This window comes from Papaver somniferum, chromosome 7, assembly GCF_003573695.1.
Source record: "Papaver somniferum cultivar HN1 chromosome 7, ASM357369v1, whole genome shotgun sequence".
Taxonomy (NCBI): Eukaryota; Viridiplantae; Streptophyta; class Magnoliopsida; order Ranunculales; family Papaveraceae; genus Papaver; species Papaver somniferum.
Genome location: NC_039364.1, coordinates 191665287 through 191684899, shown reverse-complemented (window position 1 = coordinate 191684899; position 19613 = coordinate 191665287). Strand labels below are relative to the sequence as shown.

Genomic DNA, 19613 nt, shown 5'->3' with positions numbered 1-19613 from the left:
TCTATGTGAATAATGCAAAATTTGAACTTATATAGACAGAAATAATTTAGTTTGAAAGATAATGCGCTAATAAAAAATGGAAGGGTCCATGAGTCTAGAATTTGTTTGCCAGGTTGAGAGAAAACTTATTATCAATGGAAAACCTTTGATTATCTATTAAAATTAGATGATAAAATGAGAGTAGTGTGTAAAAATTTAATTGGGTGAGTTGTTACATCATTAGGATTTATAGATTCTCCAAGGCTCCTTTATATTTAAGGATGGAGAAGCGAAGATAGATACAGAGAAACCAATATGAGGATGGGAGATAGATAAAACGAACCACTACATATGCTCTTACAAAAGCAAATGTACAAAGGTGACTACTTTTGGATGATGCAATTTTGTGCATCCCTACGTCATATTTTCAAAGCCTTTGTAGACGTTCTTAGTACATTACTTTGATGGGCAAGTCTGGTCCTAAAGCAAGGCAAACGTACAGAACTTTGCTTTGAGCATCAGGTCCATCAAGAGTGCCTGTTGAAGGATAGTTTCTTTCCCAATGTCTGGCAAGTGAGAAGGCAAAAACACAATTATGGTAGTCAAGTTCTTGAAAATAATAATGTGTGGTCCTCTCATTCACTTACACTCAACAGTTGATCCTAAGTTTTATTATGACGTTGCAATTTTGCATGTGTATATCATGTCTTCAAACGATTTGGTAATTAAATGCATGTACATTAGTTATATAGATGTCTTTTTCATAGATTAATTTGTTCTTCTCCATACAGAATTATGCACGTCTATATCATACTACTTGATGAAATGCGTTAAGCGAATACCATAATTATTCTAACAAGCAAAACTGCATATCCACACAGTTTATTTGCTAAAATTCCTAATACGTTAAAGAACTATGCCATGATCGATGGTGGTGTATGTGTATCCTACAATCTATCAGGATTATGTTTTTACTGTCTCAACTCAAGATAACACAAGATGCAAATCAACTCTAGGAAACACATACACCACCATCATGGCTATAAAATCATGAACGGCTAAACTGAGTTCTAAAGTTGGAGCTCGCATATGGGACAGAGGGCTTGGGCTCTATTTGATTCTACATTTCTCTGGTTCTCCATATCATCTCTCCCTCCCAGAACCCCGAACCATTCTTTCAAGGACGTATCTAGTCTCTCTCTCTCTCTCTCTCTCTCTCTCTCTCTAGCATCCGAAATCATTACCGTGATCTGGTGAGAAGGCATAGAAAGGGGCCATGCGCAACTCAATTTAGCTAGATGTATCATATATACAAGAAGTATTATTGCTGATAACTGTTCCGCGAGTTAAATGTCAAAATAGACCTTTCATGAACTTGCATGTACTTGAGCTAGGCATGACAGTTAACCTTACATCGGTTCAATAGGTGCTGTAGTGTTTCTCATAGTAATCCCTTGTTAAGTTAGTCTCTTACATATACTGATTGGAAACTCTTACATGTCACGCCCGTTAAAGGGAACATCCCAAATGGTAATTGCCTTTGCCTTTCAACAACTTTTGGTACTAGGAAAACCTTGGTACAATATCGTTACAAGGTTGCTCATTTAAAATTATTAGAACCCGTTTAGGGAATTTAGATAAGTCATATAGATTCAAAATCCTGATAGCCATATTTTCTTTCTTTCTCATCTTTAAATTAATGATAAGTCCCGAAGAATTTACTAATTAATATAACATGGGTTTTCTTGTTTCGCTTGGTTATTTTTTCTTTCTGTTTTGCCGGTATCACTGTAATACGGCCGTTAAGTCACTGGGAAATGATACAAGTGACTGTAGTTAAAAACTTGTCAGCTCAGCAGCGAATTCTTTATGTTTTTTTTTTTTTTTTTTTTTTTTGTAAATTATTGTTTCGTACGTAACTGTCTCCGGTCTCCCTCGGTTGTTACATAACCAACAAAAGACAAGGAAAATGAGAAAATGAGGAAAAAATCCTTCTGAAGTTGGAAATAAAGAAGTTCATGGCAGAAGGGCTACAAACTCAAAACTCAAACTCAAACTCAAACTCAAACAAAACATGCACAGCCTGGGAACAAAGCGAATTCCATGACAGATGCGGACGACTCTGCAGTATGCCTTTCTCCATTTTACGTTAAACATCTCCAGAATACACGCTCCAAAATCAGAACCAAAGTCAACCAAAGAGCTACGTTAACCTGTCTCTCTCGAATATTCTCATTATCTAAGTTTTTCTGAATGAAAATGAACATCAAAGATACATATACCTAAGAATACATAGCAAGATCTACATACAACTTTACTGCTATCAGAAATGAAAACCCCCACGAAAGACTAGCAAGAAACCAAAACAAAGACGACTTAGGTGGATCAAAGAAACAAGTCTTACCTTCTCACATTAGCGAAAGCTCGATTGGACAGTACCCGAAAAGAATGTAATATCCGTTAAGACGTGCTCCACATAATTACTGTTGAAGATTCGGCCACTGGCATTTTCCCAAATGCTCCAACATCTATAAATTAGTTACTAATCAACTTTCATCTCAAATTAATTTATATACTAAACTTTAAGCTTAGGGGCCAGGTCTCACAAGAATGTTATGAACTTGTGAAGAGTCCCTTCATTGATGGAAAGATATAAGTATGCAGTGACAAGATCTTATTTGCTTGATCATTTGCTGATATTAGCGCTGGTCGATCATTAGCACGCTGACAACGGATTTAAATTAGTAAACCTAGCTAGACGATGGATTAAAACGGTAAGTTCATGATCAGAAACAAACAGTTGATTATCAAACTTGACTTGGATTAAATTAATCAATCAAACATAGTTAGGATTACATCTCACAATATACATCATCATGCAATCTGTGATTCACTTGAAAAGGCCGCACATATTTAAATAGAAAATAGACAACTTGATCACTTATTTAACTATTCATAGAAACTACAAAACAGGTTTAGGTTTAAGCCCCATATCATCACACGATCTCCAAACTCCAAATACACAATATTTTACAAACTTTATACAGATATCACACAAAAACAAACAGCTCTTCTCTATAAGCATGCAAAGAGAAGAAGACAGGAAACTAGGGTTATGATTCCACAAAAACCCATTTTTAGCTCCAAACACCAACATTTCCAACCCAACTTAAGTAGTTAAGACCAGAGTGTGAAATTTAAAAGATCAGATTGCTTGAACCATCCTTGTATGCATCTGATCAGAGCATCGATTTTCCAATGGTAGATGAAGAACAAGAACAACGAGAAGAAGAAGAAAAGAACAACAAGAAAAAACATGATCAGCTCTTTTGAAGAGCTACTTTCAAACCTAACTATTTGACATGAAAAGTAACAATCGGCACCTGATTTGTATACCGTGTCTATGTATATAGAGGTGTCCGTTTCTAACATATATAGAAGCAATTACGTGTCACGGACATGAAATGTATCAGGGACCTTGACAACGATATCATACATATGTGTCGATTTGAACTTGGAAAAGTCATTAGGTAGAGAGATTAGATCAATCGAATTTCTTTTGTGAAATTGGAGAAGATCGGCATCATCGTAGTACCTTTCCCAACCTAAAGCAGTTAAAATTCGTTCCAGCTGAGAATAAGATCTTATCTTTTGATTCGTCGGTACATGAACAAGTACCTTGCTAGTAGCCGGATTCTCGACTAGACGAATTACACCATTTTGCTTGAATACCCAAACTCCTGACATTTTCTTTTAACTAATTCTCTCTCGAAGTTTGAGAAAGTAGTACTATTCAGATGGAAGTAAGTAGGGTTTGGGAAAATAAACAACAAGAAGAAGAAGATGAGTAGGGAAATGATTGTATGATGAGGAATATGATTTAGTGTAGGGTGTTAGGGTTTATATATGGGTTGAGATTATAAGCAAGTTAATAATTTCGGGAGTGGGTTATAAAGGAGAATTATGCCTTGTTTGCCTTTTGGTGGAGAATCTAGATAATGTGGGCCGTATTGGGTTTAATTAGAAGACTACATAAGTGCCACATGGGACCAATATTTTCCTTTTCATAGGGCACAGATACCATCTCTGGGGAGTGACTAGAGCAAAGCAAGTGGGAGAATCACAAGGTGTTTAATATTGTTGATGAATTTTCTCCCTACTGCCCACTTAGGGAATCATTCTTCTTTCCCATAGCCAGCTTGAATCATACAAATAAACAAACGTTCACTTCCTTGCACGGGGTGTTCACGTGAAATGATAGACCCACACAAAGAGATTGTGACTGTTATTTCAAACATTCAATATGTGGCTAAAGGATTGGCAACGTAACGGTTCACAGCATCGATCGTTGTGGTAACACCGGGGAAATTTGTTTTTAATTTCACACTTGCAATGAGAGAGGGACGGCCCTATAACGGGGCTAAATCAGGCATGGATAGTTATGGATGGTTCATACCTAATACAGATCGAGGACTACAATACTATGCCATACTTTTAAGGAAAAATACTGCCAGGATAAGATAGCATTTGTAAAAACTAACTCACGAAGTTTGTGGTAACTAGCACTATCATTGAAAATGTAATAATCAACATGGTTAAGGCCGACTCGAAAGCGGACTCGGGATATTCGAAGCTGAACTCAGAGTTCGAGTTAGGTTTTGCTAGGTCTAGAACAAGTGTATAAAAGAGACTTTTTTGCTAGACACCAGAGTGGATGATGCAACTCCATCCATGAATTCATATGAATAGTTACTATCGTATTGCCACCCAGACATAAAGGTGACAACATACAGAGTGGTGTATAGCCAAAGTAAAGTTTCTTTTTGTCTATCGGATTAGGTTGGTAGACCCGGAGACAGAGTCGTCTCCCAATCAAAAACCAGAGACGTATCTACATCTTTTTTGATTGGTCAAAATTTTCCGTGATGAAAAATCAAAAGCTCAATGCATATTCGGACAAACAAATATCTCCATATCTCATTTGTAGCCATTGGATTGGTGACATACCCAAGGATCATAATGGTAAAATATTTTGCTCATTTTTGGCCAAGTTACACGCATAATGCCACTTCAGCTCTCGATTTCAAACAATATGAAACTGCTGCTTTCTGTATGTGGTTTATTTGGAAGACAAGATGTGCTAAAAAATTTGATGATGTGAATCCAAATATTGATGTGATTTTAATGCCATTAATATGCAGATGAATGATTAGAGGAATTTCATTCCCATAAACCCCAATAATATTCAACTGCCTAGACACTTTCAACATAGTTGGTCTCCACCAACCAATGATATGATAAAAGTAAACTTTGATGCTTCATTCATAAACAGCAGTACATGCTCTGGATGGGCTCTAATGGCTAGGGATTTTGCAGGAAACTGCGATGGACTGCGAGGAGGTGCAGATAGTGCAATAGACCCGGAGCAGGCTGAGGCAAAAGCTTTGTTGAATGCAGTTTTATGGGCAAAGCAGAAAGGTTGGACAAGAGTACACTTGGAAGGAGACTGCCTGAATGTGATCAATGCAGTTAATGGATCACACACAGCAGTGAAATTGACAACTCAAAATTTAATAAATGATGCAATAGATATTCTAAATTCTTTTCCAGTTTGGTTATGCACACATGTGCATAGGGATGCAAACCACGTAGCTGACAGTATAGCTAAATTTGCAAGATCCCAAAATAGTTGCTTTCAATATTTCCTTAATATTCCTGAATGGATTCAAACATTAATCCAGCAGGATAAAACTCTTATGTGATTTTACTATCAATGAATATCATTTTTCCTATTAAAAAGAAGAAAAAAAAAGCATCCCATATCCAAGCCAACAGTTTGCGTTTTGTTATTTTATTCTACTTTATTTGGATCGACCAGGAAACTATTTTGGTGGTTTAGGATGCGTGCATAGGAGAAAATGGAGAAGGAAAGAATAAAAGAATTCTCAGAAAGGGAACAAGAAAATACAATGCATTATACAGAAGGCAGTAAGATGTTACATTTAAAAGTTAGTAAAAGTTTATATTTCCACTAAAAGATGATTTTAGAGTTAGAGATGCAATTGATCTGATCAATTGTCTTACACATATTACAGAAAACAGAGAAAAAAGGTTTTTGTATTTATACAAGAATACCGGATCGACAAACAACTCAACACCAATATGTGACTGAGATAAATAACTAATAATATAATGACACAACTTAACTGACAGCGGTTAATTAAATGATAGTTAAAAGTTCAAGTGAAGAGATAACTCATCTCTTACTAGCCCCCCTCAAGATGAATGTGTTTTGGTGAAAAAACCTTCAGCTTGTCACGGAGAAAACTGAATCTTAGTCCTTCTAAGCCTTTAGTAAAGATATCTGCAACCTGATCCACTGTAGAAATGTAATGAACATCCAAAATCTTAGATTGCGCAAGCTTCCTGATAAAAATGATTTTCCAGTGCTAAATGCTTCATACGACTATGAAAAACATGATTGGAAGAGAGAGAGAGATAACATTGTTGTCACACTAAATAATATGAGGAATGGATAAAAAGATGTGAAGATCCTTGAGCAGCTGACAAATCCAAACCACTTCAGCTGCAGTTTGAGAAGGACTTCTATAACAGCTTCCGCTAAATTTCTAGACGCCATATTTTGTCTTTTGCTTGACCAAGAAATGGGGTTAGACCAAAAAAAATATGCAATAACCACTTGTACTTCTCCTTGTGTCAAGATATCTAGCCTAATCTGCATCACTGAAACCCCGAACTGCTAAAAGATCCTTAGTAAACAGAATGCCATAAGAAATAATGCCTTTTATATATCTTAGTATTCTCTTAACAGCTAAGAAATGCACATCTATAGGATTCTGCATATGCTGACAAACTTGGTTGATGGCATAACTGATTTCTGGTCTTGTCCAAGTTAAATATTGAAGAGCGCCCAATAAAGTCTGAACTCAGTTGGATTAGCTAGTGGCTGATCGTCATAAGCACTCAGTTTGTAGTTAACAACTACTAGTAAAGAGCAAGATGTTTTGTCTAATAAGTCAAGAGTTTACTTTGTTTGAGATAAGAATAGATTAGATGCATTTCTCTTGACCTCAAGTCCTAAGAAAAAAAATGAAGTGGACCTAAGTCCTCCACACGAAAATGAGTACCCAAAATTGTGATGAACTCACTGCAGTAAGACTTGGCATTGCCTGTAATTAGAATATCATCTACATAAACTAGAATAATAATAATTCTAGTATCAATCTTCTGAACAAACAATGAAGTATCTGCTTTGGAGAAGATAAAGCTATAAGAAAGCAAAATGTTATGTAACTTCTCATACCAAGCCCTTGGTGCTTGTTTTAGACCATAAATTGCCTTATGAAGTTCCAAATATGATTTGGCTTCTCTTGATCAACAAAACCAGGAGGCTGCACCATATAAACCTCTTCTTGTATATCTACATGCAAGAAAGCATTACTAACGTCAAGCTGAGAGATATCCCAATTAAAGTGTACCACTAAGGAAAGAATTATTCTCATGGTTATGGGTTTAGCAACTAGACTGAAGTTGTCTGAATAATCTAAACCTTCCTTCTGATGAAAGGATTTTGCAACCGATCTGGATTTATATCTCTCAACAGTGCCATTTGGATTTTCCTCAATTCTAAACACCCATTTGCAACCAACTAAAATTTGGGAAGGATCTGGTGATACTAAACTCCATGTACCTGCATCTTTAAGAGCTGTAACTTCATTAACCATTGAAACTCTCTATTTTGAAATTTTGTTTGCCTGAGTAAAGCATGCTGGAGTAATAGAAGGATCCATGTAAATGAAACGAGCAGATAAAGCATGTTAGGTGGAGAAAAATTTCCTTTTAGATATACCATTTTTACCCATGGTGATCATATGATGGTTGTTGTGAGTATGAGTTAATAAATCATGTGCAATAGTGGATGAAGAAGATGCAAAAGTAGTAAGACTAGCATTTGTATCTGACAAAGAAGTTGAAGTATTTTTAGAGAAGCAATATACTCAGATATAGTGGCAGAGTCAAATGTTGTGTTAGAAGTAATTGCAGTGTCATAAATAAGAGAAGTAGTAGTAGGCAAAGTTGAAGAACTCAGCGATGAAGTATATATAATAGTAGGAGTTGGTGTAGGACGATATAAGGCCTTGGTTCAGTGGAAACACTGATTCATGAAAAATTACATGTTTGGAATGTAAATTTTGCATGTAGCTGGATTGTAGAATCTATATCCTTTATACATTGTGTTATATCCCAAAATGCGTTATTTGCTTCTAGGAGATAGTTTACTTGGTGCATATGGTCTTAACCATGGATAACATGGAAAACTACCAAAAGCTCTTAAGAATGAGTAATCTGTAGTTTGATGAAAAAGCATCTCAAATGGTGATTTGAATTGTATTGCTCTAGTAGGTAGTTTTTTGAATGTAAATGTTGCAGTCTGAAAAGCTTCTCCTCAAAAAGAATCGACAAGTCCTGATTGAATTAACAAAGTTCTTCCAACATCAACTAAATGCACATGTTTAGACTCTGCAACACCATTTTGTTTAGGATGATGTGGACATGATATTTCATGAACAATGCCACAATTATAAAGAAATCCAGTCGATTTATTATTAAGAAATTCTCCACTACCATAAGTTTGAATAACAACAATTTGACAGTAAAGCAAATTTTTCACTTGAACTTCAAACTGTAGAAACACTATTTTGAAATTTGATTTCTCATATAATGGATATATTCAACAGTACTTTGAGTAATCATCAACAATGTTTACATAATATATAAAGAAATAATTAGAAATAACAGGACTAGGACCCCAGAGATCAAGATGTAGTAATTCTAAAGGTCTAGACCTAGCATGACTAAATACGGTAAAAGGAAGTTTATGACTTATACCAAGTTGAAATTCATGACAAAAGAATTGTGTCTTGCAAGCATTATTAAGATCTAAAGTCTTACATACATGTTGGAAAGTCTGAAAGAATGGATGTCCAAATCTCAGATGCCAAATTTCAGCTGAAACTTGACTAAGAGCTCCATAAGCTTTATTTGATGATGTAGTAGTTGTAAGAGTTAAGGATGTGGTTGAAGTGTCCTTTGAGTATGTTGTATCAAGAAAGTGTAATAGATATAGTCCAGTACATTGTTGGCCTTGTAAAGTGATCTTCCCAGATAAGAAACCTTAACAGAAAACCTAATCCATCAAATGTAATAGAACAATTGTTGTCTTTGGTAAATTTTTGCACTGACAAAAGGTTTACTGAACTTTTTGAAAAAAGAAGTATGTTATTCAAAGCAAATGGAGTAGTAGATGTTTGCTTAACAGAATTACCAGTGTGAGTTACTTTCATACCTTCTCCATTTGCTGCATAAATTTCTTCAGAGCCATCATATGAAGAAGTTGTAGCTTACTCTCATCAAAACTTATGTGATTGTTGGCAACAGTATCAACATACCATAGATTTACCCCTAAAATATTAGCAGTAGCAAGAATAACACTCAAATTATTAGGTGTATTGACTTGATAAGAGAAATTAAGTCTATGCATACATGATAATACTTGATGTCCAGATTTGACATGGATCTGAATTTTTGGATGAAGTAAAGGCACTACTTGTGACTGCTGGAGGAACAGAAGTACTAGAAAGAGTATTTTGAGTAGATACTCTAGCATGTAACTGAAATTTTGTTAGAGCATTGCTCGGTTGAACCCACAAGTTTTGTTATCTCATGCTTGTTGTCAATATTAGGTAATCAAAACTACATCTTGATTTTTAGTCTACTAAGTCAAGTTTCATATAGGATAGTATTGTAGTTGAGTATCAGAGATCACCTTTGAAGACTGAAGATCAACGAAGACATTTTGTAGAACTTTTGTATCAGATATGTGACGACTGAACCATTCTATTTTACTCAGTATACCATCATTCTATCTATTGAGACTATGTTGTATGACTTATAGTAGATTAACAAAGAAGATGTTTAGAGTCAAGCTTGTCTTGTGAAAAATATCGAAATATGATTTAGCGATTGGATGTTCAAAGGTCCTTAACAATATATATATATAGTTCTACGAATTAATTTGTGGATAAATTAAAAATTTCCCATGCAAATGATTATATCACTTGAGAATGTTTCAAACACCAAAAGAGAGAAATATGAATTTATTGAATTTCTATTCAGGGTAGGTTGGCCAACTCAGTTTGCAAACCATAGATATCTGAGATTCAGAAATACAAGAAGGTTGGTCAAAAAGTTCGTAAACAACAAGTTCAGTTGGGAACAATTCACGAACCTGGTTGGCGAACCATGGTGAATTGGATTTTATATGTTGGATTAATTGGTTAGCAGTTGGCGAACCCAATTCACGAAGTGTGGTGAACTGAGTTCCGGAATCCAGTAGGGTTGGCGAACTCGGTTCACAAAATGTAGCACCCTGATTCCTGAAAAAGCCTTACGGTTGGCGACCGTTGTACCAACTGTCCCGACAATGTTTATCAGATGCTCAAAGAATAATTATTTTAATATGTTTAGCATTGCTAGAACTCTCTTAAACACTTCTAATACTTCATTGATTTATTAAACACTTATGTGTTTGAATCATGATTAATTTCTTAGGTGTTTAAATGAACATCAAGTAGATTTTAGTTCTTTGGCTAACTTGCCAAATCGAACAGTTATTATATACGGTTTAGTAACTGAACCTATGTGTACAGTCTTCTAATGTAGTTTAGATACTTATTTTGTTTGCTTGATTCTTAAGTTATTTTAGATTGAATTCTAATCTAACCCTGGTCTTTGAAAACTATAGGTAAAGCATTTATGTCAAATGGTAAAATCATTCCCTGACACTTTGTCTACCTGTCAACTAAAAAGACTTCACTTGGGATTCGTAACGCCAGGCCCGACTATCTTTACCTTGATAGTTCGTGAATCATGATTTTGCTTTTTTATTATCCATGTTCTCGTAATCTCTTTCAGGCAAGATATATAATAATTAAAAAGTTCTCTTCGTCTCAGACTTTGTGATTCCTCAAGATAGATATCTAAAGACTGATCTTAGTTGATATTTCAACAATTGTTCTTGAGAGGTGGTTAAGGATCTAGGATGCTCTTCGAGAGTCGTAAGTTTCGAATTTGTGAGGTTTGTTAGCTTGCTATTACAAACAGATTTTCACACCTTGATCTTTGATCTAAACGGAAATCAAATAGTCTTATCTATTTAGAGGCAAATTGTTATCAAAAGTCTTCACTTCGGATGAAGAAACTCTTAGGCTGTAAAAGACGTCATCTAAGGGAATCTAGCGCGTAGAACCTTGCGAGGTTCAAGAGACGTAAGGAGCGCGACTGTGACAAAATCGTTTGGAGGGTGGATTCGGTCTCAACTACATTCCAATCCTTAGTACGATAATAGGCTAGTGTCTGTAGCGGCTTAATACAGTGTGGTGTTCAATCTGGACGAGGTCCCGAGGTTTTTCTGCTATTGCGGTTTCCTCGTTAACAAAATTCTTGTGTGTGTGCTTTTTACTTTTTCGCATTTTTTGACTGTTCAAAGTTATACATACGTTCATACTCCAATCAAAACGAAAAATTTGGGTGTATTTTGTATCCCATGCTTATTCAAAGTTTCTCATATAATGAAGTGAATTACCTCTATATAAAGGATTGAAGTTATAATATCCTCTAGCTCGTAGTCTATAAGATGAGGATGGAAAATAATAACCAAGTTGAGGATGTTGTTGAGCAATAAAAGCTTGACGAGATTGAAAAACAACAAATAACAAAAGCTTTTCTAATTGCTTCAAACAAGAGTGCTTTGAATCTTTCAGCAAAAACTATTTCTTCACTCAATAGAAGGTTGTGTAATTCATCAAAAGAGACTGGTGGATTTCTAATACGAATGGAAGTGCTGAAAGAACTCTATTCTTGACCAATTTTATTGAGAACTAAGATAAAAAATTCTTCATTTGAGTTCTCAGATCTAGAAAATGATAGTTGATCTGTCAATTTCTTGATTCCTCCCGAATAAGTAGCTATAGAACTAGATCCAAGTTTTAGTGTTTGTCAATTTATACAAATTTAAATAGCATGCATTGTGGAAATGCGACAATTCTTTATTCAATATTACTCCATAGTTCTCTAGAAGATTCAACACAAACAACATAAGATACAACAGAATCAGAAATTGTAGATTGTAGCCATAGAATGAGTGTATTATTATCACCACACCAAACAATATATGATGGATTCCTTGAACTGGATTATCTTGATTAAGAAATTTAGGAGGATAAAGAGTAAGTCCATCAAGAAAACTAGAGACTTTGTAACGCTTCAGTGATGGAACAATTAAGCTTTTCCTAGTGAGAAAATTTTCATCCTTGGATGTGAATCATATTGGAGATTTAGTCTAAAGGAACTTGAGAAATTCTAGATTCGTTCAGAATATTAGCCATTCAATTAGATGTGAAAAATGAAAAAGAGATAACATAAGAAAGAAACAGAGATTTTTGCACTAGAAAGCTTAAAGAAACACCATTAATGGTGATGAACAGCGGAAGTAAGGTTCGAAAAATAGTCTGATACCATAATAGAAGTTTATATTTTCATTAACAGATGAATTTAGAGTTACAAATGCAATTGATTTACTCAACTGTCTTACACATTACAAAAAACAGAGAAAAAAGGTTTATGTATTTATACAAGAACACCTGACCGGCAAACAGCTCAGCACCAACACGTTAAGATAACTAATTCTAGTTAAAAAAAAATGGTTACCATCAGACTCCCAAAAATATAACTCATTCACCGAGTTGCAATACATAATTTTTTTTACCTTGACCCATACTTATGCAACTTATAATCTAGATCTAAACATCTTCATTTACAAGTCATTTTATCCCCATTAGCTATTGTCTTCTCAAAAATGTCGCTTAATAGTCGGAGATCCAGCTACAACTTTGGACGATGAAATAGGTTCCCTTGAATTCAGGGGTCTAGCATTAACAACACCAGTTTGCTTGTAACCTCGCAACCGAGATTGGAACTTGTAATTAATAGGATTGTGAAGGCTCTTTTCTAGTTTTACGTCATCCATGAGTGTGACTTTGTGCACCACCCTTAATCCGGGGTGCACATTCCCCCTTTCTTGATTGGCTTTCCTTTTAACTCTAGTTAGGTGGTCTGTTTACAATTTAAAATATAAAAAATAAATACCTCCATTGGAAATCGTATATAATAGTGAAACAAAATATTGGGCACAAAATCCTAATTCTTTCCCTTCCTTCATAGTTTCTTTTTTTATTGTTTCTACTTCTTAACAAGGAAGAAGTTTTCCCTCTCTTGATCGGATTTAAACGAAATTCGAACGAAAATTTTAATTTGAAACATCTAAGGAGAAATATATTCACGAAGAAGGTTTGTGTAAAACCACTAAGGATAAAGCCACAAAGAAGGAATGCCGAATGTTACCAGCAGCAGAGCTGTGTCTAAGTGAAAATTTGCGATATGTATTTCAAATGGAGACCATCAGTTGTCTGTTAAGGTGAATGATAAAAACATAAAAGAGTATTAAGTAAGTCATGTTTCTGATCACTACTAAAAGTTCTTGCCTGATCAGTTGGTTCTTACTGACGTGAGATTTAAAAATAAGAGGGTCAATAATGGCCATGAATTACTTTCTCTATTTCAATCTCTTTCGGCTAGCTAGACATCCTGAATTACTGATTGGCCACGAATCACTTTTGTTATTTGATCAGGATAATTAGATCAACATCATATTTATGTGTTTGATAGGACATTGAATTAGCTTCATACCCTTTCTTTTCTTTTTTGATCGATAACTTGAGAAGTGAAAAAAAGAAATAAATGGGAAATACATGTAGAAAAATTGAAAGAGATGAAAAAATGATAAATTTGGGTTCAGTTACCAATTCTATTTCTCCAATTCCCCATGTGTTATACCTATTTTTAGATTAGAAAATTATAACCAAGATAGTAATCAGGGTGAGATGTATAACCAATAATGATGGGAGGAATGCGCACCCCTGATTTAGTGGGGGTGCACAAAGTTGCACTCGTCGTCTATTAATCTACTTGAGTTTTTCCAACAATCCAACCAACCACCAAGTTAGTTAAACGTTAAAATTCTTCCTGAAAATCATTCGCTAGTTTCTCAGCATCTTCATATTGGTGATACCAAAAACGGTTAGTAAATTTATTTTTAAATCCATCACACGTTATAACAAGCTTAGCTCAACCACCCATATCATTATAAAACTTTGCTATCCAAATTACAAGATACCAATTTGACATTTTGATCCGGCAGGTTCATCATAATCAAAATATTGACCTACTTTAAAGAGCTAACCTTCCACGTCCATCTCGTCCAACTTTGAAAATATAATCGCTCCCTTTTCTAGGTTGATTTTTTCTCTTACATTTTACACTTTCCCTACTTTACACAAACGAACCGATCTTCTCAATTAACAAAGCTTGATTTGTTGTCATCTTCGTCGCAAATGACAAATTTGTGTAAGAATGAAACGTATATGCTAATGAAATAAGAAATATGCAAAAAAATTCGAGCATTTTTTGTAGATATATTTGTATTGAAATAGTATATAACATATATCTGTGATGTTACCGATGTGTCTGCACGTAGACGCGCGAGTTTGACGTGGACACATGACCATTTTAAGCTTGTTCGTAAAACTAGATACATAATGTTATAAATATAAAATTAAAAAGCAAACAAAAAATGCTACCACCCAATGTGCACGCACGGGTTACTGTCTGGTTCTCCCGTAACATCGGTTGTTGAGAAATAAAAAAAAAAAATAGAAAACAAGAAGAAGAGAAGGGAATCGGTGCTTGGTATGCCTTAAATAATATAAGTAGCTAAAATCTGTCAACCTGCTGCACCTACGATGAAAGTAAGACCGAAAATACTAGTCTTCCTCCATTCCCTTCCCCCGTCCCTTTCCTCCAATACGTGTCAAGTAGATAGTGGTGTGATGCCACACAAAATGACTCCCTGTTAATTCCAATTCAAGAAATCAACGGTTAAGATCGTTGCCACCTAATGGAGGAAAAGGGATGGGGAAGGAAATGGGGGAAGTGTAGCAGCTTCGAAGTAAGACAAAATCCACTGTTTTTTGCTTCGAAAACATAGAAGGATCCACTGTTCTATCGATCAGAAAATCCACGGTTCTTGTGTTAAAGAAGCGAAAGAACTATATTCCTCATACCAGTCTGTTGAAGGATTGATGATGACTTTTCCTTATCGTCATTTACGCGTCAAACTTCATTTTCAATAAAAACTGGACTCGGAAAAGAAAGAATTTTCTTAAAACCCTTTCTAAGTCTTTGTAGAGAGAGACTTGAGACAAACGCCCATGGGTTAGGGAGTGTTGTTTCCTCCTTTGCCCCTCTTTAACCATATCACACTGTAGAATAAACTATCCACAATGTCTAGATAAGTACCCCAGAAAGCTAAACAACCCTACCCATCTGTACCACCCAAATCTCTATTCTTCTAGGACCACTTCTGCTCAAGAATACTTTCCATATCTTATTTGCGGTTCATGTGAATTGTATTTTTTTTGGATATAATCCAGACCTTCTAATTATTTATTTATACTCATTTTTGAATTTCTTTTCACTTGTATGTTACCTGGTTGCAAATGGGAAATGGTTATTCGCTTAGTTTGTCGTTTTGGTTACAAATTGAAAACTAAAAAAAATACTCTCTCCATTTCTGGAAAAACGTTTTTCATTTTAATAATATTGGGCCAAATCGGAAAGCTGACAGTAAATGTTTGCGAAAGGAGTATGAGCAAAATCACAAACAAAAAAACTGAAGTATTATAAGCAAGCTTGTTATAGGGGCGACATGGTTTATTAGAGGAACGACATTGTAATATGACAAAAAAGGTCATTACATGATAATTCAAGTGTCCCTTATCCACAGAAAAATAGAAATGACAAATTAACCCTCGTAATTGATAACCTAGTTTAGTGATGATAATCAAGTTTAGTGTTAATGATTAATTTCACTTATATTAACTCAAAATCAAAACCAAAATCAGATTTTTAGAGTTAAAAAAAAGTTTAGAGGAGAAGGTCAATCTCAATCAATTGAAGAAATTAACCAATAAAATGAAGAATCAGGACCTGAAAATGACCGGGTATACTTTTAAATTAGTCCCAACTAGCTTTTTGTTGCTCAAAGTTATCTAAAGTACGTAAAAAATTCAATTTTTTTTATATTTTCAGAGCTAATTACGGTTGGAATTTTGCTCATAACCAACCGTAAATCGAAGTTACGGATCGTAAAAGATTAACTACCAACCGTAACTGGTTAAATTTGAAGAAAACCCAATCGTAAAACCAGTTACGGTTGGTAACTAAATGCTCGATACGAACCGTAACTCAGTTACGGTTGGTAACCAAATGCTCGGTAACCAAATGCTCGATACCAAACGTAACTGAGTTACGGTTCGTAAACTAAAATGGTTACCAACCGTAACTGAAAAAAATTCTCAGATATAAGAACGTACGGTTGGTAATTGAACTATTACCAACCGTAAAAACATCAAAAACTCCAGTTACGGTTCGTAATTGAGTTAAAATCAACCGTAACTCACATAAACCCAGAAATTTCAATTTCAATTTTCATCTATAACCCTAATTTTTGATACAAATTAAACTTAAATCGAATAAAATAAACCAAATCGTAATTGGGTTTCAAAACATACCTTGTATAAGTCATTACACTACACTTGATTAATTTTCGAATCGTCGATTAATCGAAGACGATGGAATTTTGAATTTTAATGGAGGTTACGGTTGATGGGAGAAGGAGAAAAGAAGAAGAAAGAAAACAAATTTTCAATTTAGCTTTGATTTAGGTTAAAAAATTGGGAGGGTAATGTAGTTAATTTACACCCTTATAGGACATCCCCTAACCAACTAGAGGGACATTCCCATCACACTGTCGTCCCTCTAATAAAACATGCCGCCCCTATAACAGGCTTGATTATAAGGTCGTAAGCTCATCAGCTCCGTAGACACGCGAATACTGAATATGGATCACAAAAATTTAAAGGATGATTCTAATGACAGGGTGAACGTACCGCGTATTTTCCACGTCTCACATAGAAGGTGGGTCCTTGACCCCCCCCCCCCCCCCCCCCCCCCCCCCCCACCCCACCCAGAAGTTATAGGGGGCAAGTTTTTGTATGCGACATGTGAGAATGTACCGTGCATTATCTTGGTCAACGTATCATTTTCGATTTTTAAATCCCGAGAGTGTACATTTTAGGCACTAACTAATTACAACTGATCTTATAAATGTAATATTCTCACTGTTAGACTTGATTCCTACCCCAGTGCCTGTCGAAATGCTGAGTCTTACTGTGTCATTTGTCTTTTCAGTTTTTTTTTTAATAATGTGATTTTATTTTCATTTTCTTCTTTTTTTTGTCTATATCTTTTGATTAATTATGAGTGTTAGTCAAATTGAAATTTATGGAGAAATTGAAAGAATTTTAGAGATTTTTGAAATCTCTTAGTCAATAGAGAGTCTTTCAAAATCTCAAGCAAACTCTTTTATTGGATTGTGATTTTCTTAAAGTCTTCAAAATTCTATATTATTGGATTTGGAATTTGAAATCAATGGTTTATGGTTTTGAGAGACTTGTAGAAACTTTTTTATTACAAAATATATTATAAAAGGCTAAAACAAAATCTCTTCAAAATAGGTGATATTTTAAGAGACATTTTTCTTTCTTTTTTCTTTTGAGGATTAAATATCAAAAAATTAAAAACAATAACCACATTAAAAAAATGAAAAAAATGTTATCTTCCAAAACCAAATAAGTTCACTAGAGATTCAAATTCATTATATTCGTCTTATATTTTTTTTATTGGTAAAATGGTTACAGTTTCTATTATCCATGCATGGACTAATACATTTCCATTGAATTATTCACATATTCGTTGTGTAAAAAAATAAATATACTACTTGTTTTACGTGTGTAAGGTGTAATTAATATATGTTTTGTTGTCTCTATGAATCACCATAATTTCTAGAAAATCATTCAAAGAATCTCCTAAAATCTCGAAACTCACAAAGGCTCACCCAAAATCTTTTAAATAAAAAGTCTCTCAATGTCTCAACTAATCCCAAATGACTAACCCCATATTAATCTCTATGTTTCCTTTCCTTTAGTTTGAAAGTCTTCCGCTTGATAAAAGATTTTAAGTTTTGTGTTGGTATCTCTATGTCTAGTCGTGAATATAGAGATGTTAATTTTCTTCAACAATCAATTTAGGAATCACGTTAGGAATGCTTTTTATCTTTTAGGCAATGACAAGATCGTTTTGCGGGTAGTTTTTCTTAACTAAAATGGATAAATATTCCTTTTTTCTAAAAAAATGTTTTAAGATTTAGATGACAACTGTTTGATGAACTCTCTGTTAGTAAGCTTAGTAGAAGTTTTTACCATATAAATTTTAAATTGCACAATGAAATGTTTAAAATCTTAGGAAAGAAACTAGGGTGATATTGTTGAGATATATTCATGATCCAAATTTGTAACTTTTCAATCCTCCCTGTAAATTTTTCTATCACTTGTGAGGATTTCGAGATAACCCTTCATAACTTTTTCATAAGCAGACTAGAATAACAAATTTAATTGTTAACACCTCTGATTTAGGGGAACTCATTTCCTTTGATGATCCCATACCGGCTCAACAAGGTTGTTAGAGCACTGCTCGGTCGAACTCGCATGCGTTGCTCTCTCAAGCATGTTTGTCAATGTTAGTGATCAAAACTATAAGTCTTGATATATAGCCTACTTATAGCTAAGTCTCAGACTAGGATAGAAAGTGTAGTTGAGCTCAAGACTCCATGGCGATCATCATACAAAGACGAAAAACTACTCAAGGAACTTGTGGAACTTCATCTACTAAAAGGTATGTGGAGACTTGAACTTATCTATCACTCAAAAGTCTATCTACTCTATCTCCTTTCTTGAGACAAAAGTCATATTGCTATATAGACTTTGATTATACACATTTGCTATTTCGAGCCGAGTTTATCTCGCGTATCTATTTCTCGAAATATGTGTTGGTAAGCTTTCGCTTTGGCCAAGTTCATCTTTACTAATGACGAAAGTCATATTAAGTTTCAATTATTTGAAAATGGCTTTGACAAAAAATGGTTTGTGAATAACAATCATATAACGTCCTCTAAGAATGTTTCAATGATTGAAATGAGAGTTTAGAATATATAACCTTGGAAGGATATAAACACTGTGTGGTAACACATATGTGTGTAAGTCCTTATTCCTTGAACCAAAGTATGTGTACTTTGCTGCTCAGGAAAACCGGAACTAAAGTCCGCGTACCAGTATGTGCACCATCGGAAGTTCACGTCCCGTGAAAATCTGCTGGAGTTTGTAAACTGAAAACAAACTCATTCCGGGTACTTAAGTCCGCGTACTTAGGTTGGTTATTTTCTAAAAACGATTATTCGTGAACATAAACTTATATAAACTAAGGAATGCATAATTACAAACCGTGGCTATAAAGTTCATGAATTGATTCGAGTGAATGAA

The 19613-nt window shown here is 34.6% G+C and overlaps 2 protein-coding genes across 2 annotated transcripts; one reads left to right on the top strand and one right to left on the bottom strand.

Moving 5' to 3' along the window:
* Window positions 1-2783: 2783 nt before the first annotated feature.
* Window positions 2784-3892, bottom strand: LOC113299257 (flowering-promoting factor 1-like). Its single transcript, XM_026548246.1, has one exon. It carries the CDS (start codon window positions 3724-3726, stop codon window positions 3424-3426), a length of 303 nt encoding a protein of 100 aa, XP_026404031.1. The 5' UTR covers window positions 3727-3892; the 3' UTR covers window positions 2784-3423.
* Window positions 3893-5273: 1381 nt separating this feature from the next.
* On the top strand, window positions 5274-5741 carry LOC113295727. Its single transcript, XM_026544052.1, has one exon. The coding sequence runs from the start codon at window positions 5274-5276 to the stop codon at window positions 5739-5741; it is 468 nt and encodes a 155-aa protein (XP_026399837.1).
* The last annotated feature ends 13872 nt before the right edge of the window (window positions 5742-19613 follow it).